The sequence below is a fragment of the Ostrea edulis genome, chromosome 4, assembly GCF_947568905.1.
Source record: "Ostrea edulis chromosome 4, xbOstEdul1.1, whole genome shotgun sequence".
Classification (NCBI taxonomy): Eukaryota; Metazoa; Mollusca; class Bivalvia; order Ostreida; family Ostreidae; genus Ostrea; species Ostrea edulis.
Window position 1 is genome coordinate 89,409,985 of NC_079167.1, and position 16,657 is coordinate 89,426,641.

The 16,657-nt window shown below is 34.8% G+C and overlaps 2 protein-coding genes across 5 annotated transcripts in view; one reads left to right on the forward strand and one right to left on the reverse strand.

Annotated features, from left to right (window-relative positions):
* LOC125669227 (uncharacterized) overlaps nt 1-16,657 on the reverse strand; it is a 90,740-nt gene that overhangs the window by 13,467 nt on the left and 60,616 nt on the right. For all 3 annotated transcript variants that reach the window (XM_056164235.1, XM_056164233.1, XM_056164234.1), the window contains 6 exons: nt 7,622-7,810; nt 4,675-4,854; nt 2,655-2,855; nt 1,331-1,448; nt 766-896; nt 211-410 (listed from right to left, as the gene is read on the reverse strand). In XM_056164235.1, the coding sequence (XP_056020210.1) occupies nt 211-410; nt 766-896; nt 1,331-1,448; nt 2,655-2,855; nt 4,675-4,854; nt 7,622-7,810 (1,019 nt within the window). The remainder of the gene's footprint in view (nt 1-210; nt 411-765; nt 897-1,330; nt 1,449-2,654; nt 2,856-4,674; nt 4,855-7,621; nt 7,811-16,657) is intronic.
* Nucleotides 8,499-12,193, forward strand: LOC125665445 (uncharacterized). Of its 2 annotated transcripts, XM_056164236.1 has the most exons (4): nt 8,499-8,679; nt 9,321-9,569; nt 9,696-10,117; nt 10,356-12,193. In XM_056164236.1, exons 1-3 carry the CDS (start codon nt 8,552-8,554, stop codon nt 9,883-9,885), a joined length of 567 nt encoding a protein of 188 aa, XP_056020211.1. In that variant the 5' UTR covers nt 8,499-8,551; the 3' UTR covers nt 9,886-10,117; nt 10,356-12,193. The 2 variants fall into 2 exon arrangements, 1 of the variants encoding a protein (XP_056020211.1); XR_008802742.1 differs by lacking the exon at nt 8,499-8,679 and having other exon boundaries at nt 9,438-9,569; nt 9,987-10,117.

Below are 16,657 nucleotides of genomic sequence, written 5' to 3' on the forward strand. Positions count from 1 at the left end.
ATATTTTCATTCCCTTTGTCGTATATGTCATTATCAAATGTGTAGGAACACATCACATTTAGATATGTACTATACAATCGGAGAAAAGCAATCATAACATCTAGCAACGGAAAGGAAACCATTTATCTAAATGAGTATCGGGTCTGAACATTATTTCATTTGTACTATTTGTTATATAATATCAACAAAAAGAGGTAATTCGATCATTACCTTGAACTGTTCATCGAAATATTCTTTATTTCTCTTTTTCTTTTCAACAAAATCTTTGAATTCGGCAACTTTGATCGCTGAAGGTGATAATCTTGCTGTTGGTGTAAACTCGTAATAAACCTCTTGTCTGGCAGCTTTCGCCTTTTCAGCGTCTGTACTGTTCAGATTGTAGTATGTAGAAGTTTCATCGACGTTCTCCTCTGAATTTTAAAACAATACTTAAAAATATGCTTTTCTTCAATATATATATCTTATACATGTATAGGTAATCAATTTTTACTTTCTTTGTTTTCTTTCTTAGGTTCATAAGGGACCTCATGTATTTTAATTTAATCAACTCACAACATGTTGATGTAAAGCAAATATTATTTGGATGAATGTTTGTCAAGTACATTCTGTTCGACAAAACTGATCAGGTTATCATTTTCTTTATTGAAACACACTAAAACTTTATCTTGTACTGTAATTAATTTCGTGTTAACATTCTTGAAAATTGTATTAATCTGAAAGTGTGATACGACTGTCAAGTTTTGACTCGTGGCATCGCTTTCTTACTTCCTATGTTCTTCGGAAGCTTATCCCGTTTATTGTTCTTCTGTACTTCAGCGTATTGATGGTCAAGGTTGTCCAGGGAATGACTTTCATCTGTTCTAACGTAAGAATTGGGTTTCTTGCTTGCTCTTCTCCTATCCAAGCAACAAAAATGTGTATCCATTCTGTATACATGCCTCTTGGTTTTTGATAATTGGTGCAGTGTATTAGAAATTGATTGAATGACCACACATGTACAAACTGCAATTTTAATTATTGAATTCCTATCCTGATAAGTAGATGCTTTATTGCGTTCTCCTCTAATTTTCATCGCGTGTCGTAATGTATTCACAGCATAGTGGAAATTAATATATTGAACATTTTCAGCTGTAATTGGGAATATTTATGGTCGTGGTAACCAAGTGGTTTAGGCGTTTGTCTCGCAACCAGACAGAATTCTCGATCCCGACGCTGCGCCAACCCTAACATAGACAGTGTCTCTTCCTTTGCAAAGCGCAACATAAACAAGAAATAACAATCACAAAACAAAACATTGTCGTAATGAATGATCTATGAATAAGTACTCTACCTTAACCGTATGACAACAATAACAATCAGGACGGTGATAGCTAGAACAAGAGACACCCCCGTCACGGCTCCCACAATTGTACCGACTTCCGGTTCTTCCTGTCTAGAGCTCTCTTTGGCTGGAGAAAATAAGGAGTAATACTTAGTTATGTAGCTTTACAACATTTTACACTTTTTTGAAAACGCAAAATGCTTTAATTAACATTCAATTCGCAACAGTTCGTTTGCAAAAGCCACGCTTGCACCACTCATTTGATGAATTTAGGATTATGTTGACTTCAGTTATTGGTAATTTCATCAGGCAGATGTACGACCGAGACGTGAATTTACATAATTAATAGGGTACTAATTTTTATATCATTTTACTAATAATGAAACTGCAAAGGGTGTAAAACGGAAGGAGAAAAATCGCAATTTCAGTCTCCATAGCTAAGGAAATTTGAATCATTTAATAACTATCAAAGTGATGACTAAACAACGATGCTGATTGGATGAAAACTTCGTTTGATTCCCTAGTCAAACACAATTTCGTCCGGATTTCATCTGCACTAAGCACACGGGACTACGTTTCTCTGGAATGGGTATTCCCCGTTCTACTTTTAACGCTATCCATAGAACGGGAATTTCCACACAAGCATTGGAAACGGAATGTATTCGTTTGATTTTTTCCGTTGTTACAAAACATAAACACATTTAAAGAAACAACACACATAGTGATAACTTGATGACGTAGGACATTGAACTGCGTTATATGGGGCTCAACCAGGGCGGTTTAGATGAAGAGGTGTTGAGCTTTTTACTTGATATTGCAATGGAGCCGAGTCGCATTCCACTGTTCATACGTCACAATCAATGTTCACCGTCTCCTCCAACACAATGCAGCATATATCCAGTCACCGTTTGTTCTCATCCTTTATATCTAATTCAGCCTTAAACCATTGCACCTTTAATATGGCATATAATAAATCTAATTCTGCACAGTAACTGTACCTGACCTGAACGTACAACCAGTTTTGTTGTTTGCATTGCATTTCATTGCGCTACGCGCGTTGATGATGTTGCCCGTCCAATTTGTCGTTTGATACATTCATCAAAACAAGAATAATAAGTTTCATTTCTTAAATAATACGTTTTCAGTGTTAAATAACAATTTGAAAACAAAAGTAGAAAACAATCTATATATACGCAATAAAGCCAAACATATTGTTTCCCTTGATTTACTAGCATTCATTACAGTTTTAAAAAAGTTTAAATATATCACGGAATTTAAATAAATGGAATATTAATCAGTTGAAACATACTCCTTACTAGAAATAATGACTTACATGTACTTTTGCAGACCGGGTGTTGATCGGTGATATTGAACTCTTTGTTCTGACCGCAGACGGCGATTGTTTGACCACTCAAGGGTATCCCATTGATACATGTAAATTGTATTAAGTCGCCATATGCATACTGTTCCTTGTGCAGTGAAATATTCAAATAAATATCCTCGTCAATAAACTTCGGTCTGCGGCAAAGTACAGCTTTAAAGGAGAATATCAACGCATACATGTAGTTACTGTCAACAAAGTGCCACTTATTTAAAAATGTTGATTGCATGAAACTGACAAACAGTTCCACGTGTATAATTAAAAACGATGATATATCTTTACATTCTGGCATAATCAACGGACTATCATTTCTACATTTTCTACTATTTCCTTCCTCTGACAAATAAAATCCCGGTTTACAAGAAAAATAAACATCAGTGTGGAAGTCCACGAAAGAAGCGTTTGTGGTAATTATGAGTGTATCGTTTCCATGGGTCTGTGGTAAACTGCATGTAATTCCTGTAAATATGGGGATTGACAGTGAAAAGAGTTGTAGACCTTTTTTAAAACGGGATGCTATGGATTTTGTGATTTCACAGTGACACTTTCGGGATTGATTTGAAAATAAATGGTTGAATGAGATTTTCTTTAAAGAATGAGTATAAACATGAAAAAATATTTCATATTGGATATAGCAAGAAATGCTTTCTATGTTGTGCAACCATAACGGACTCCTCATCTTCACTTACTAGTCAATTGTTCTGATACAACTTATTTTACTAATTTTATTTTTATTTAAGTAGCGTTTAGAGCAATATGGAGTTTACGCTCTACAATATATATTAATTATTATTTTATTATTTCGATGACATGGATGGTCAGAAAAATAGTTTTGATGTGCTGGTTTATAAGATTTGTGATAAGGATTTTAAAGTGTATAATTATATAGTTTTACATGTTTTACAGAAAGACCATCGTCAACATTGCCCATGTAGTTCAGATGTCACGTCATTTATGAGATTCTGTTCTGTTTTAAGTCGTGACCTTGATATTGGCCTAATGACATTGCGTAGGGTCGTTAAACATTTTCCTGATTCTGACAACCTATGTGTCACGTACTAACAAGAAATGTCTCTTCATGACTAAGATATGACCCAAACAAAGACAGGTAACTGTGATTACATGCTATAATAAATAATATTCGTGCTAAGTAAGAGCTTAGTAGGATGGAAGATCGCTGTATACATCCCCATCTCTATTTGCTGGGACAAGACTAACTACTCGTAGTTTGTCTGCTACATATTCAGACTAGTGATTTGAGAGACCTGAAAATCTATAAATAGCAGAGATAAATTCTAATTTACTAAGGGAGAAATATACCTTAAACAGTTTTTAAATGAATCAATCGGGAATTTGAATCTTACGGTACAATGATTTTTTTTCCAGAATTTATTGTTCAAGTGATTATCTTGCCTGTCAGGATCGGATTGGCTTGTTTGGATTTTTTCCGCCACACTCTACAATTTTGCAGCTATCTGGTGGCGCCCAGTTTTTGTTGATGAAAGAGAGAACCCAAACACAATGTACCTGTAAAGAGACCACCGACCTTCCGAAAGTAAACTGGGAAACTTTCTCACTTACCGGCGCGAGCAGGATTCGAACCCGCGCCGATCAGAGGTAAGAGGCTGTGTGATTTTGAGCGCGATGCTCTAACCACTCGGCCACGGAGGCCCCGTTTGCCTGTCAGGTGAGAGTCATCTACCTTTATTATAGTTGCTTGTCAGGTGAGTCATCTATAATAAAGGTGGTTGTAACAACTAAAAGTTTTAAAAGAAGCCATTGGTTAGTGGGTGTAAAAATGTTAATTTGGTTATGACGAAATCACCCGAGCTTGTGTTACTCCATAGCCATCACAATATGTTCAGATTAGTACTCCAGTGCTGGATTCACCAGACTGGAAACACGACTTGTATAACAGTGTATGTCTGATATAATACAATATCACGAAATAACGTAACAAAATAAATCTTACGATTGCAGGTTGGAAAGTTTGAAATGTTCCACTTGTTCTGTTGCCCGCACACTGCTGTCTTGTCTCCCACTAAATGATATCCAGTATTACAGGAAAACGACACCGATTCATTGTAACTGTATGTAGCTTTCTGTTGTTGTATTTGGAGATGGTCGGTGAGTTTTGACACACACTGAACAGCTAAAATAAACATATATCAGAATTAATCAATGACGTTTATGAAATTTCCTTTTCCCCTCGGACTAAAATGTCGCTTTGTCATTGGTTTAATTGAGCCACGTGATTGCCGTCCATATCACTATGTCCAGCCGGTATGTCTTATAGTCGGTAATATGGCGGAATGACAACCGAATCAAACGTGTTTCTATCAATTATTTAACTTGTAAATACAGATCCTTGTTAAGAACCTCGTCTACTGTAATGGAAAGTTAAAATCTTAAATAGTCGTAGAGGCTCTTTGTGTGACGTCAAATTTCTTAGTGTTTGCGTCAAACATGTCTCGTTCAAGAGAACAGAATAAAAAGTGAACAAAGATGCTGCGAGGGTTTTTAAAAAATACTTGACGGTAAAGGCGAGAGTACAGATTTGAAGAAATATTGACTGTGATATTAGACAAAATGTTGGTACACTGACTTTTATGATAAACACGGATTTTACGAAACATAGCTCGACGATTCTTTTATAAAAATTAAAAAAAAAAAGTGTCTGACTATATATTGGCTATTATTATTTTTGACATTTTTACTGCAAAGTGGACGCTTCAATAGAGAAAACGTATGGAGTCATCTTGAAAGAGTAGATTATTCGTGTACTGACAGAAACACATGTTCATAATTATATATTTATATTGCAAATCACATTTTCCTCTATGAACCAACCAATTTCAGCGCGCGACACAATCCGTTCACATTGACTATGAACGGATTATGAACTTGCTTAAAGCACGTGACTGAGAAAGCGTAATGATTTGAAAAAAAAATATAAGACAACTGTTACAAAGATATCGCAAGTCACACCTTTGGATTAAGATTGTAAACTTACGTGGATTATCATCTTAATCTTGCGGTCTCCTACCTCCAAAACACAGTGCACCTTGCAATATTGATAAAAGGCAGGGTGAGACGAAATGTGACGTCATGTCTATGTGTTGACATACGTCACAATAACTACTGTGACAGAGGCTAGGAGTTCGTTTTATGCAACAAAATAGAAGCAGTATAAACAAATGGTGCTTTAGTAAATGAATATAAATATACGAAATGAACATCACTTTTGAGCTGTTCATGGTCAGTATGAACGGATTTGGATTTGAGGCAAATTCTCAGTGAATCGCTAGCGCGATTCACAAAATTTGCCTTAAATCCAAATCCGTTCATACTGACCATGAACAGCTCAAAAGTGATGTTCATTTCTTAAATGTTCAACAGTTTCAAGGCTGTTTTCATCTGCCGAATGTGGAAGGTAGGGGTATCACCAAACTTTTATATCGGACACTGGTCACGTCTACCATGACATGGTTTAGAACTGCTCGTAGATACAAACACTGGGGAGGGGTTTGTTGTTAACAGAATTAAACAATGTAATGTTGAATTCAATATCCTTGATTTATTATTTATTGTTAACAATCGTCTTTACATTCAATATTGTGATTATCGTTTCTTGTGAATATGTTGACTTCTTGTCACATAATGGTCCTCGAGAAAATAAATCACTGAGCCGTCTATGAGATTGATTAACCCAATATATATCCGTAGACAGTCAGTTACAAATCTAATAAGTGACTATATAGTGTATGCATCGTATATGTAAAATGACGACATGTCTTACTCTAATAGACTATACAATGCATTTACTCAAATGTTATTGAGAAAAAACTAATTTTCTTTAGAACATACGAGGAGGATTTTTATTATTACATTTAAGATAATATTGAAATATAGAAAAAATCAGCGTATGTACTTTATTTATTGTGCTGCAAGGAATGGTGAATATAACGAACAGTGGTCAATCTCATAACTCCTCTAAGCAATACAAAATAAAAAGTTGGGCAAACAAGGACCCAAGATGTTTTTTTTTTAGATTAAGAATGTACAAATTTTTTAGTTTTGTTCATTGAGGAAATCTGCATTGATCCTTGATATAGCTCATGTATGCATCTCTTGTTTGTTTGAAGTTTGGGATATGTTAATGATGGAAGCATGAGGTAATTCTTATGATAGTCAATATTATGGAAATAACCCCATGCTTTCATTGCTCATTCATATAATACAAACAGCATACACATTTATTCATGTATTATTTACGTTTCTAAAATAAAACAGAAAACAAAATAAAATACATATTTATTTATAGGATGAAACACAGCCATTCAGTCACCATTTAGTAAAGTTTTCAGTCACTTTCAGTAACATTTTCAGTCACTTTCAGCAACGTTTTCAGTCACTTTCATTAATGTTTCAGTCACTTTCATTAATGTTTCAGTCACTTTCATTAACGTTTTCAGTCACTTTCATTAATGTTTCAGTCACTTTCATTAATGTTTCAGTCACTTTCATTAACGTTTTCAGTCACTTTCATTAATGTTTTCAGTCACTTTCATTAATGTTTCAGTCACTTTTAGTAAGGTTTTAGTCAGTTTGAGTAACGGTGTTATTACTTTCAGTTCACTGAATGGCATATTTTTATCCTGTGATGTGCTCCTAAAACTTTTTTATACATAGCAAACCTATTTGTGACGTGAGCATGACTTCTTATTTGAGGGTATAAAAATATTGATCGAGCAGCGGATTATCATTGACGAAACATTGGTAAGTGTAAGTAATGTCTAGAGCATCATGCCAACACTTATATATTTTCTATTTGTGGATGTTTTAGATATCTTGTTTACACAGATCACTATCGTTTATTTTTTCTATCAAAACAATAACAACAATGATATCATGTATACCTTCACAGTATGGTTGTCCATTTGGATACATAAACGTAGAGTTCTCACTGCAGGTTGCAAATGATGATCCTTTTATATTGAAGCCTTCATCACAGTGGAACTGGACGCTAACATTGAATGAGAACGTTTGCTTAGCAGGGGTATACGTCAAGTTGTTTGTCATTTTCAGAGGTTGGTTGCATTTGATAGCTAGAAATAAATAACAAATGTAACATGCAAACATAATTTAATTTATAATACTGATGATATATAAATGCATTACTGTTGATGGAATTTGTTTATGTAGAATTCAGAAATGGGATGAAAGTGTTAAAAGAAGAAAACGATGTGTTAGATTAGTCGCCTGGGCTTCAGAAAACAAACACAAAGGACATAGACCGCACAGCTAACCTGGGTAGTTGTACCCATATCTTAACAGTACATTTCTATTATCATAGCCCAGTCTAACTCCAGGAGTCATGTTGTGAAAACACTGCATTCTGTACTACACGAGAGTTCACATTTCATAATCTTTCCACATGAAATTCATGTGAAATTTTCATGTTAGATATGTTCCCGTGAAATTCAGAATTTCACGTGAAATTCACCTAAAACGTTTTCGTATGAATCGATATTCGATGCTCTTTTCACATGAAATTCATGGGAATTTCACATGAGGCATATTTGCTTATGTACCCTACACGGGGGGAAGCTCATGTAAAAACAAATAGGTTTTGAAAAAAACGTTTAAATGTAATTTTCCTAATTGATCATAAGTAAAAGGTTAATTTTTCATGTGGTCTCGCCTTGACCGTATAGTGTGATCAAAGTTGAATCCACAGTAGATTTGAATGATTCTAAATTAATGTGACATATTGCTTCCATAGATGTTTTGCACACAAGAAAACAACTATCGACTGTCAAATTTTTAATACGGAGACGTACAGAGATATGTTCAAATTCGGTGAAAGCACTTTACCAGATCCATTACAGCTATATGAAAATTGGCAAGATGAAGAGCAAGGAATGAAAAATTGGCCACCTCTTTTTATCACTGACTTAACTGCGTTTTTGATGAGGTACGTTATTACCAAACATAGGAATATAAACTGTATAGCAATAAACAAATATAACTGTATATTTAACCATAACAAAGTTCTTTATATAATATTAGGGTCTACAAATGAAATTTCATGCAGAAAATAATATACAGTATATGCATATGGTAGCTGTTGTATTGTTCAAATATATGTAGCAATTAATCTATGTGAGCGGATCAATGTATCTGATTTTAATCTGATGGAAACATAATTATATAATGAGTTGATATATCAGTTAATAAAATTTCACTCAAACTTTAGGTGCATCAATGATAAATGTATAATATTTTTTCAAACAAAAACATAGTACTACTTTGGCTTTGTGTGCATCATGCAAGAATTTTTTTAATAATTCATGCAATACTTAGTTGTCAGCTAAGCAGCTGCTAAGACTGAAATCAAATTATAATTGTTTTCCAAGAAATATAATTATTTCGGGGGAAAATAATACCCTGTTTGGTATTTTTAATATACCCACATGTATTGGTACCGGTAATATATGTATGTAAAATTTGTACATTTCTATTTGAACTAACTTTCAGCAGTAATCAGTTCTAACACACATGTACATTTATGTACTAGTAATGCAAAGTGAACATTCAGTTATCCATTATTGAAAGGTATGAGACAGATGACACTGCAAAGAAACATCTAAACCAGTACAAAGTGGGAAAAGCATACCAATTTTTCCAAAGTGAATGGCTAAAAGAAGTGTTTTACCACCATGTTGACAGGACCACCTCATATTGTTTTCTGCGCGCTAAATGCACCCCCTCACAGAGCCTAAGTTCTGAGCCCCACACAGTGTGGGTTTGCTGTGCCAAAGACTCTGGTGAAGTCAAGTCTGCTTTCTGTACTTGCACAGTAGGGTCAGTATTAAATTATGGACACATCACATACAGTATTTTGTACATGTATCTTTAAACAAGTTAATGATAGATAACGATATTATAAAACCTTTTGTTGTAATTTTGTTTTTTGGCTTTGAAAAATAGGTATGGTCAAACATGTAATCATGTGACAGGATTGCTATTTCGCGTGGAATATGCAAATAAGATGGGTTACACTTCATGTACATCCAACAAGTGCGAATGGGTGGTGCCGAAAGAGAGACCAATTGAGCCGGCAATGATAAAGGACATAGCATTTAAGAGAGCAAAGCATATAAAGCATATAAAGAATTAATTTAGTGCTGTTAGGCCTGATAATTTAAAACTGGGTTTATATATATACACACACACAGACACACACACATACATGTAATGATCATAATTATTTACTAACAGGAAAACAAGAGCTTCAACTGCCAACAAGAAAACAACATTTAATACAATGCCCGACGATGATGAAGACAACTTCCTAGCAGCCTTTAGGGAGTCACTGAGGAAAACTTTGCCAGACGCATGTGTATTCAAAGGTATACATTATTTGAAAAAGATTGTCTGAATAATTGTTTTCTCATATTATTGTGGATGATTTATTTTTAAATCATTGATATCGAGTATATGTATGGCCTTTTGGTATATGAAAAAATTATTCATATTTCTTAATACGCAACAAAGGAATAACAAGTAGGATGAGATAAAATATTTTTTAAATCTAGATAATAGAAACTGCATATTATGATATGAAAAACACATTAAAATTCATTAAAGGTATTGATGTTGATCCACATAACCAAGCCAAGGGGCAGTCTACACAATCAAAAGAACATGTAAAGGAGAAAGATTGTCCACAGATCGACATCCAGCAATTTCTCATGAAATCTATGATCGATCAGATCTGAGCATCAAGATACCTTCTTCTACAGTTACTTACATAAGTAATAGTACTAAAGGGCAATCCTCTAATGCTAATTGGCATGACTTGCGAAATAGTCGATTAACATCTTCCAACTTCTATTCTATTCACACTAAAGTGAATTCCATCAACAATAAACCCACTGTTGTGCATGATGTAAAACCTCTTGTGAGAAATATCATGGATTATACAAAAATAAATCCCAATATTAAGTCTCTTAAATACGGTAGAGAAATGGAACCAGTTGCTAAGGAAATTTATGTGAAAGAAATTTGTAGAACACATGAGAATGTGAAATCAGGAGAATGTGGTATTGTTCTTGATTCTGTACACACTTATATTGCATCCACTCCAGATTTGTTAGTTTCATGTTCATGCTGTGGTGATGGCTGTGTTGAAATCAAATGTCCATTGATAACAAAATGTAGTACATGTTTGTCATTTTGTTCATGCATTATTCCTGAATATCTTAGTTACAAATCTGGAAAATTATCATTGAAGATTAATCATTCTTATTTTGCTCAAGTTCAAGGACAGATGTTTGTTACTGGAAGGAAATGGTGTGATTTTTTGTGTATACTTGCAATGGTACTTTTACAGAGAGAATGGATTACAATGAAAGATATTTTACAGATATTTTCAAAAGTCTTCAGTACTCTTTCTTTTCTTTTGTATTGCCGGAGTTAAAATTTCACGGTATTGAAAAATCAATGTGTGTGGAATCAATGGAAGTAGATGAAAATGCAAATAATGTTGAAGGAGATACATATTTTTGTCCATGTTGCAATCATGTTATTGCTAACCATGTCAATGCCTTGAAAGACAGAAGTATCTGTTGTGAGTTATGTGGTTTGTGGTACCACTATAAATGTGTTAACTTAACAGATGCAAAACTATCGCAAATACCATATTGGTATTGTAGCGAAAGTTCTATGTAAATAATGGAATTGATGCACACTATTTTCATGAACTTTCTGTACAAATGTACTATTCTTTTTTTGTTATTATATTACAATAACAGTGCATGTATTTATGTACACTACTGCATCAATTCATTTTTCACAGTATGGACCTTTTGAGTAAGTGTACATGTTCCATGATATGTTATTGTTATGGTATGTGAAATTTGTAACAGAATTTATGTACTTTACTGTATCAAACTATATTTCACAATATAAACCTTCTGAATGAATACTATGGGGTATATAATTAACCATCATATGTGAATAACATAATTAATGTACACAACTGTAGGAAACAATATTAGCATATACACAATATGTTAAGGAGATGTGTGTCTTTTCTCAATACCACACAATCTTTCATCACAATTCACAAACATTCACTTGCATTCTATCTTGTTTTTAGAAAATATCCTGGGATATATATTTCCAGTTAGCAGATTTTGATATAGTTCCCAGTTGTTGCAATTGCAAGTAATATTTTAAAGTCAGCTCTTATGTATTTACAGTTTTAAAGTTGTATAAATGTACATTACTGTAGCAAAGAAGACGAGAAAAATCTTTGAAACAATCAAGTTTTGAACCTGGGACTCATGCATTACTAGATATGTCCTCAACTCTCTGAAATGTAGTGAAAATAAGTCTGAATAATTGACACAAAGATTACAGTAATTTTGTGCATGTTTTACTTTTCATATTTGTTGATAATTTATCACAAAATATAAATGTTTCTAAAGTGAAAAGTATTCTTGATTCTGTAAGTTTTTAATTATATCAAAGAAGAGGTGGATATAGATTGCATATCCCACAAACAATTTTGAGTATATCATCCAAGTGATCACAAATAGTAGCAGGAACTTCAAATTTCAGTAAACGAAAGAATTTGATTCTTCTTATAGCTTGTTCCACATACATTCTTCTATTTGCTATTTCTTTCGTTTTCTGAACATCAAATGCAGTCATTTCTGCTAAACCATGCCTTCCTGGTGGAACAAGCAAGTTGGCATGACAGAGCGTAAGTTCTTCAATAAGACTGCTGAACCCTTTGTCAGCCATAACACTATCGTGGGGTTCTACCAAATCAAGAAACCCAGAATTCAGAGTTATGTATTTATCACTGGCCCTACCTCCCCAACAGTTCGACACAAAATTAATCATTCCTGCAGGAGTGATACTTACAAGGAATTTTGCAGTATAGTGATGCTTGTAATCACTCCAGCACTGGTTGGAAACCATCATACTCTGAGGTTTCTCAATGAAGACCTCTAAACTATCAATTATGTGTCGAACTGATGAGTATCTTGGTGTTTTAAATTTCGGGGGCAAATTTACACGAACAGTTTCTTTGGGGGGGGGGGGGGGGATTGAGAACTAATTGACCAAGAAATTTGCTCAAAATTTTCACCCAAGTAGTAAATATTCTTGAAACATATGACACTGAAATGAAAAATCTATCAGCTAAATCTTGATCTATTAAACCCAAGGCAGATTTTCATTAACGTCAACAACAATTCATCTTTTGAGGAGAGCTTTTTAAAAACCCTTGACTTCTTGAATGTTTTGTGTTTTAGGGTGTTGCAATGGAAAGCTGGACCCTTCCAATACCTAACACTTTTAAGCATAGACTGTAGAGTGTTGTGCAAAGCATTGAAAGAACTCAATGAAGGAAAACCTGTATAAAAACTTTTTTGTCAGATTTTAACATATCAGTGGGTTTTATATAGACTGTTTTCCTTTTCAACATGTTATTTTCCTCCCTCGACTTGGCCAGTTCAGATTCAAGGATTTTAATTCTTGATTTCAGATTCAAAATTCCAGTGCTTTTCTGCATACATGGATTGCAAACTTCAACATAATCATGATCAAAAGAAACACTTTGTTTCAGAGTATTTTCATCCAAGACCATGCTATTGTCTTTCAATTCGTCTAAATATTTTATTTTCTTGTTTGCATATGAAAGATCATGTAATCTTTCTTTTGGAGGAGCTCTACCTTGCATCACCGGATGAGAGTGGACCATGTGTAGAGTGGGGTAGGAATTTATTGTTGTTGGTTTCCCATCTACAAAATGGTGTGAGCACACCTTGGAGTAATAGGAATATGGCTCCCAGTTACGATTTCCCGAGGAGCGATTGACATTGTTAACCCAGACAGCTCTTGCATGAGAGTCTTTAGTCGCTTTTGGAAAAGGAATAAGGAGAAACGAAGGATCGCAGATACATCTTCCGGTTCCGAAATTTGATTTATGTGTGGTACAAAACTGTTGTTTCTATTTTTGCAAAGTATACCAGCTGTTTGTGCACCCTTTCACACAACAGCTTCTTTTTGACATGTTAAGATGTTATGAAGAAAATGTTTGGAAATATGTACACAGGACTTGGGTTACAAAAAATATTAACAGTGTTAGTAAAACACAACACAACAGTGAACACAAACTAACACATTTACCGACTTGAAATAGTGTTACATATCTGGAAATAAACACGAGTTTTCCCATCACCAAAAGTTCTAAAATCTTGATCAAAACAAAAATGAATGTGTTTACGGTATTCTTATCACTTTGTATATGCATGATTGTATGGGGGAAGTTTTAAGAGGGCAATTAACTGTAATCGATCGAAAATATCGCACAGTTAAACTGAAAGTGACGAGAAGACATTTTGTACAGCCCTGGTACCTACAATGAACAAACATGCAGCTATTCTACAGGAGGACGTTTGGACATTAATTCGATAGATTGCCTTGAGAAAAGTTCTTTAGTTTACCTGTGTAATCCCTCGAACTTCTGTGGTAGTGTGAGTGATATGGCATTCCTACTAGTTCCGGCTAGTGGGTTAACCCTTTAGCTCAATTGATGGAGTGGTGTTTAACAAATTAATTTCTGAATGACTTATGCAAGGTGAAGATAACGAACAGTGATCAATCTCATAACTCCTACAAGCAATACAAAATAGATAGTTGGGCAAACACGGACCCCTGGACACACCAGAGGTGGGATCAGGTGCCTAGGAGGAGTAAGCATCCCCTGTTGACCGGTCACACCCGCCGTGAGCCCCATATCCTCATCAGGTAAACGGAGTTATCCGCAGTCAAAATCAGTGTTAAGAACGGCTTAACAATCGGTATGAAACACGTCAGACAGCTTATAACATAATATGAATATTTCCGAGGTCCATTTCAAGAGAAGAATCAGCTGTTTGTGATGTCAAAAAGCTTAAAACTCTAAGTTAACGTGAGTGTGCATCGGTAAGATTAGGATTTTCTGTTTCCGTGGTTATTGAAAAGATTTGTTTATATCACCATACCCTATTTTCACTGTTTCTTAACTATCTCAAAGTTTTGAACAAATCAACACCTCGTCAACCTTAAGATTACTTGCCTTATGTAAAAGTAATAAAATGACACTTCACAAATCTGCCATTAAGTCGCCAAGATTCATGTCGCCACGTAGATACTCATTAGTTAGACGAAACTAGGAATATTTGATATACGAGAGAGCACCCCATTTGTCACATCTTTGTATCAGTTACGTGACCCATTATTGATACTTTACAAACTTTTTGCAATAAATGACTTTGGCGCAGGTGAAAAATATCATAGCGTTGAAATATTAAATCATTAGAGAGGTAGAGCGTAGTAAGATGTTCTTGGGAAATGCTGGGAGATGTCATAAAAATTGATAGCATTGTTTATATTTGATCAGAAATGTAAAACATCGTCAAATTTTAGGGTTTTTTGCAAAACATGATGGATTATAACAGCACTAAAATCGTACCTTTCCCAAGCAAGATTCACCGAGGTTTCATTGGACAAGAATACATATACAATTTCGTGGGAATTGTGGTTAAAATAGGTCTTGAGTACCCCTTCCTTGTCGTAAGAGACGACTAAATGGCACCGGGCCTTCGGATAAGACCGCAAAAACTGAGGTCTTGTGTCACAGTAAGTGTGGCACGCTAAAGATCCCTCCCTGCTCAAGGACAATAAGAGCTGAGCAAATGCTTAAATATTGTAGCCATTCACCGATAATGGAGTGAAAAAATCTCGATTGTGATATTGCACAATACACAGCATGTAACAATATTCCATTATCACTTGTATATGGTTTGCAATAGCTTACTCTGCGTATGATCAGTAGATCCATACGTCGTAACGTACTTTTTCATTGTGACATCATCCATTTTGAAGTGTACTGAGGTAAAGAACTTGAGTCACTAACTACCAAAAGTGGTGTATTATTCAATAGATCTTTAAAGCTTGATAAAAATGATAAACGATTGCCGTATGCTGTCACTGAATTTGTACCAGATTGTAACAAAATGACGTCACTATGATATTGTAAAATGACGGATAAAATTTGAATTCTTCTCCCACTAGCTTTCTTTGGAAATATCGAGATTTGTATTATCTGATTTCATGACTGCTCCGGGTATTCAAAGCTTTCGCACATGAGTGTAGTGTTTTGAAAAAAAAAGATTTTGATTTTCTTTATTGTTAGTATGCCAGGTGAAGATAACGAACAGTGATCAATCTCATAATTCCTACAAGCAATACAAAATAGATAGTTGGGCAAACACGGACCCCTGGACACACCAGAGGTGGGATCAGGTGCCTAGGAGGAGTAAGCATCCCCTGTTGACCGGTCACACCCGCCGTGAGCCCCATATCCTGATCAGGTAAACAGAGTTATCCGCAGTCAAAATCAGTATCTGTTTTATCAGGTAGTCGAAGCTTAGATAATGCTTGTGTGAAAATTCACAGTGTTGTATTGAAAGAACTCGAGTCACGAACTTTCTGTACCGGTTTATTGCATAGTCAGTATTTTGAAATTTCTATGGTCATTATAATTATCTAATTTGAAAATCCAATCTGTTGTTAGGTTGACTGCTGTCTGAAGTGTTTTAAATCACTTGTTATATCATTCTTTACAATTGATTGGGACTACAGACATCTCCATTTACCTGATTAAGATTTTGGTCACCGTCGGTTGAGACCGGTCAACAGGGGATCCTTATTTCTCCTCGGCACCTGATCCCACCTCTGATGTTTTCAGGGACCCATATTTGCCTTGTTCTCAAATTAGTACTCCTTATAGTATTTAATCGATTAATCGCTGTTAGTCATCTTCACTTTTCATACTGGTTGCTTATTTGATAAAACAACGAAAGCGGGGGACGTATATATAGTTACTAACA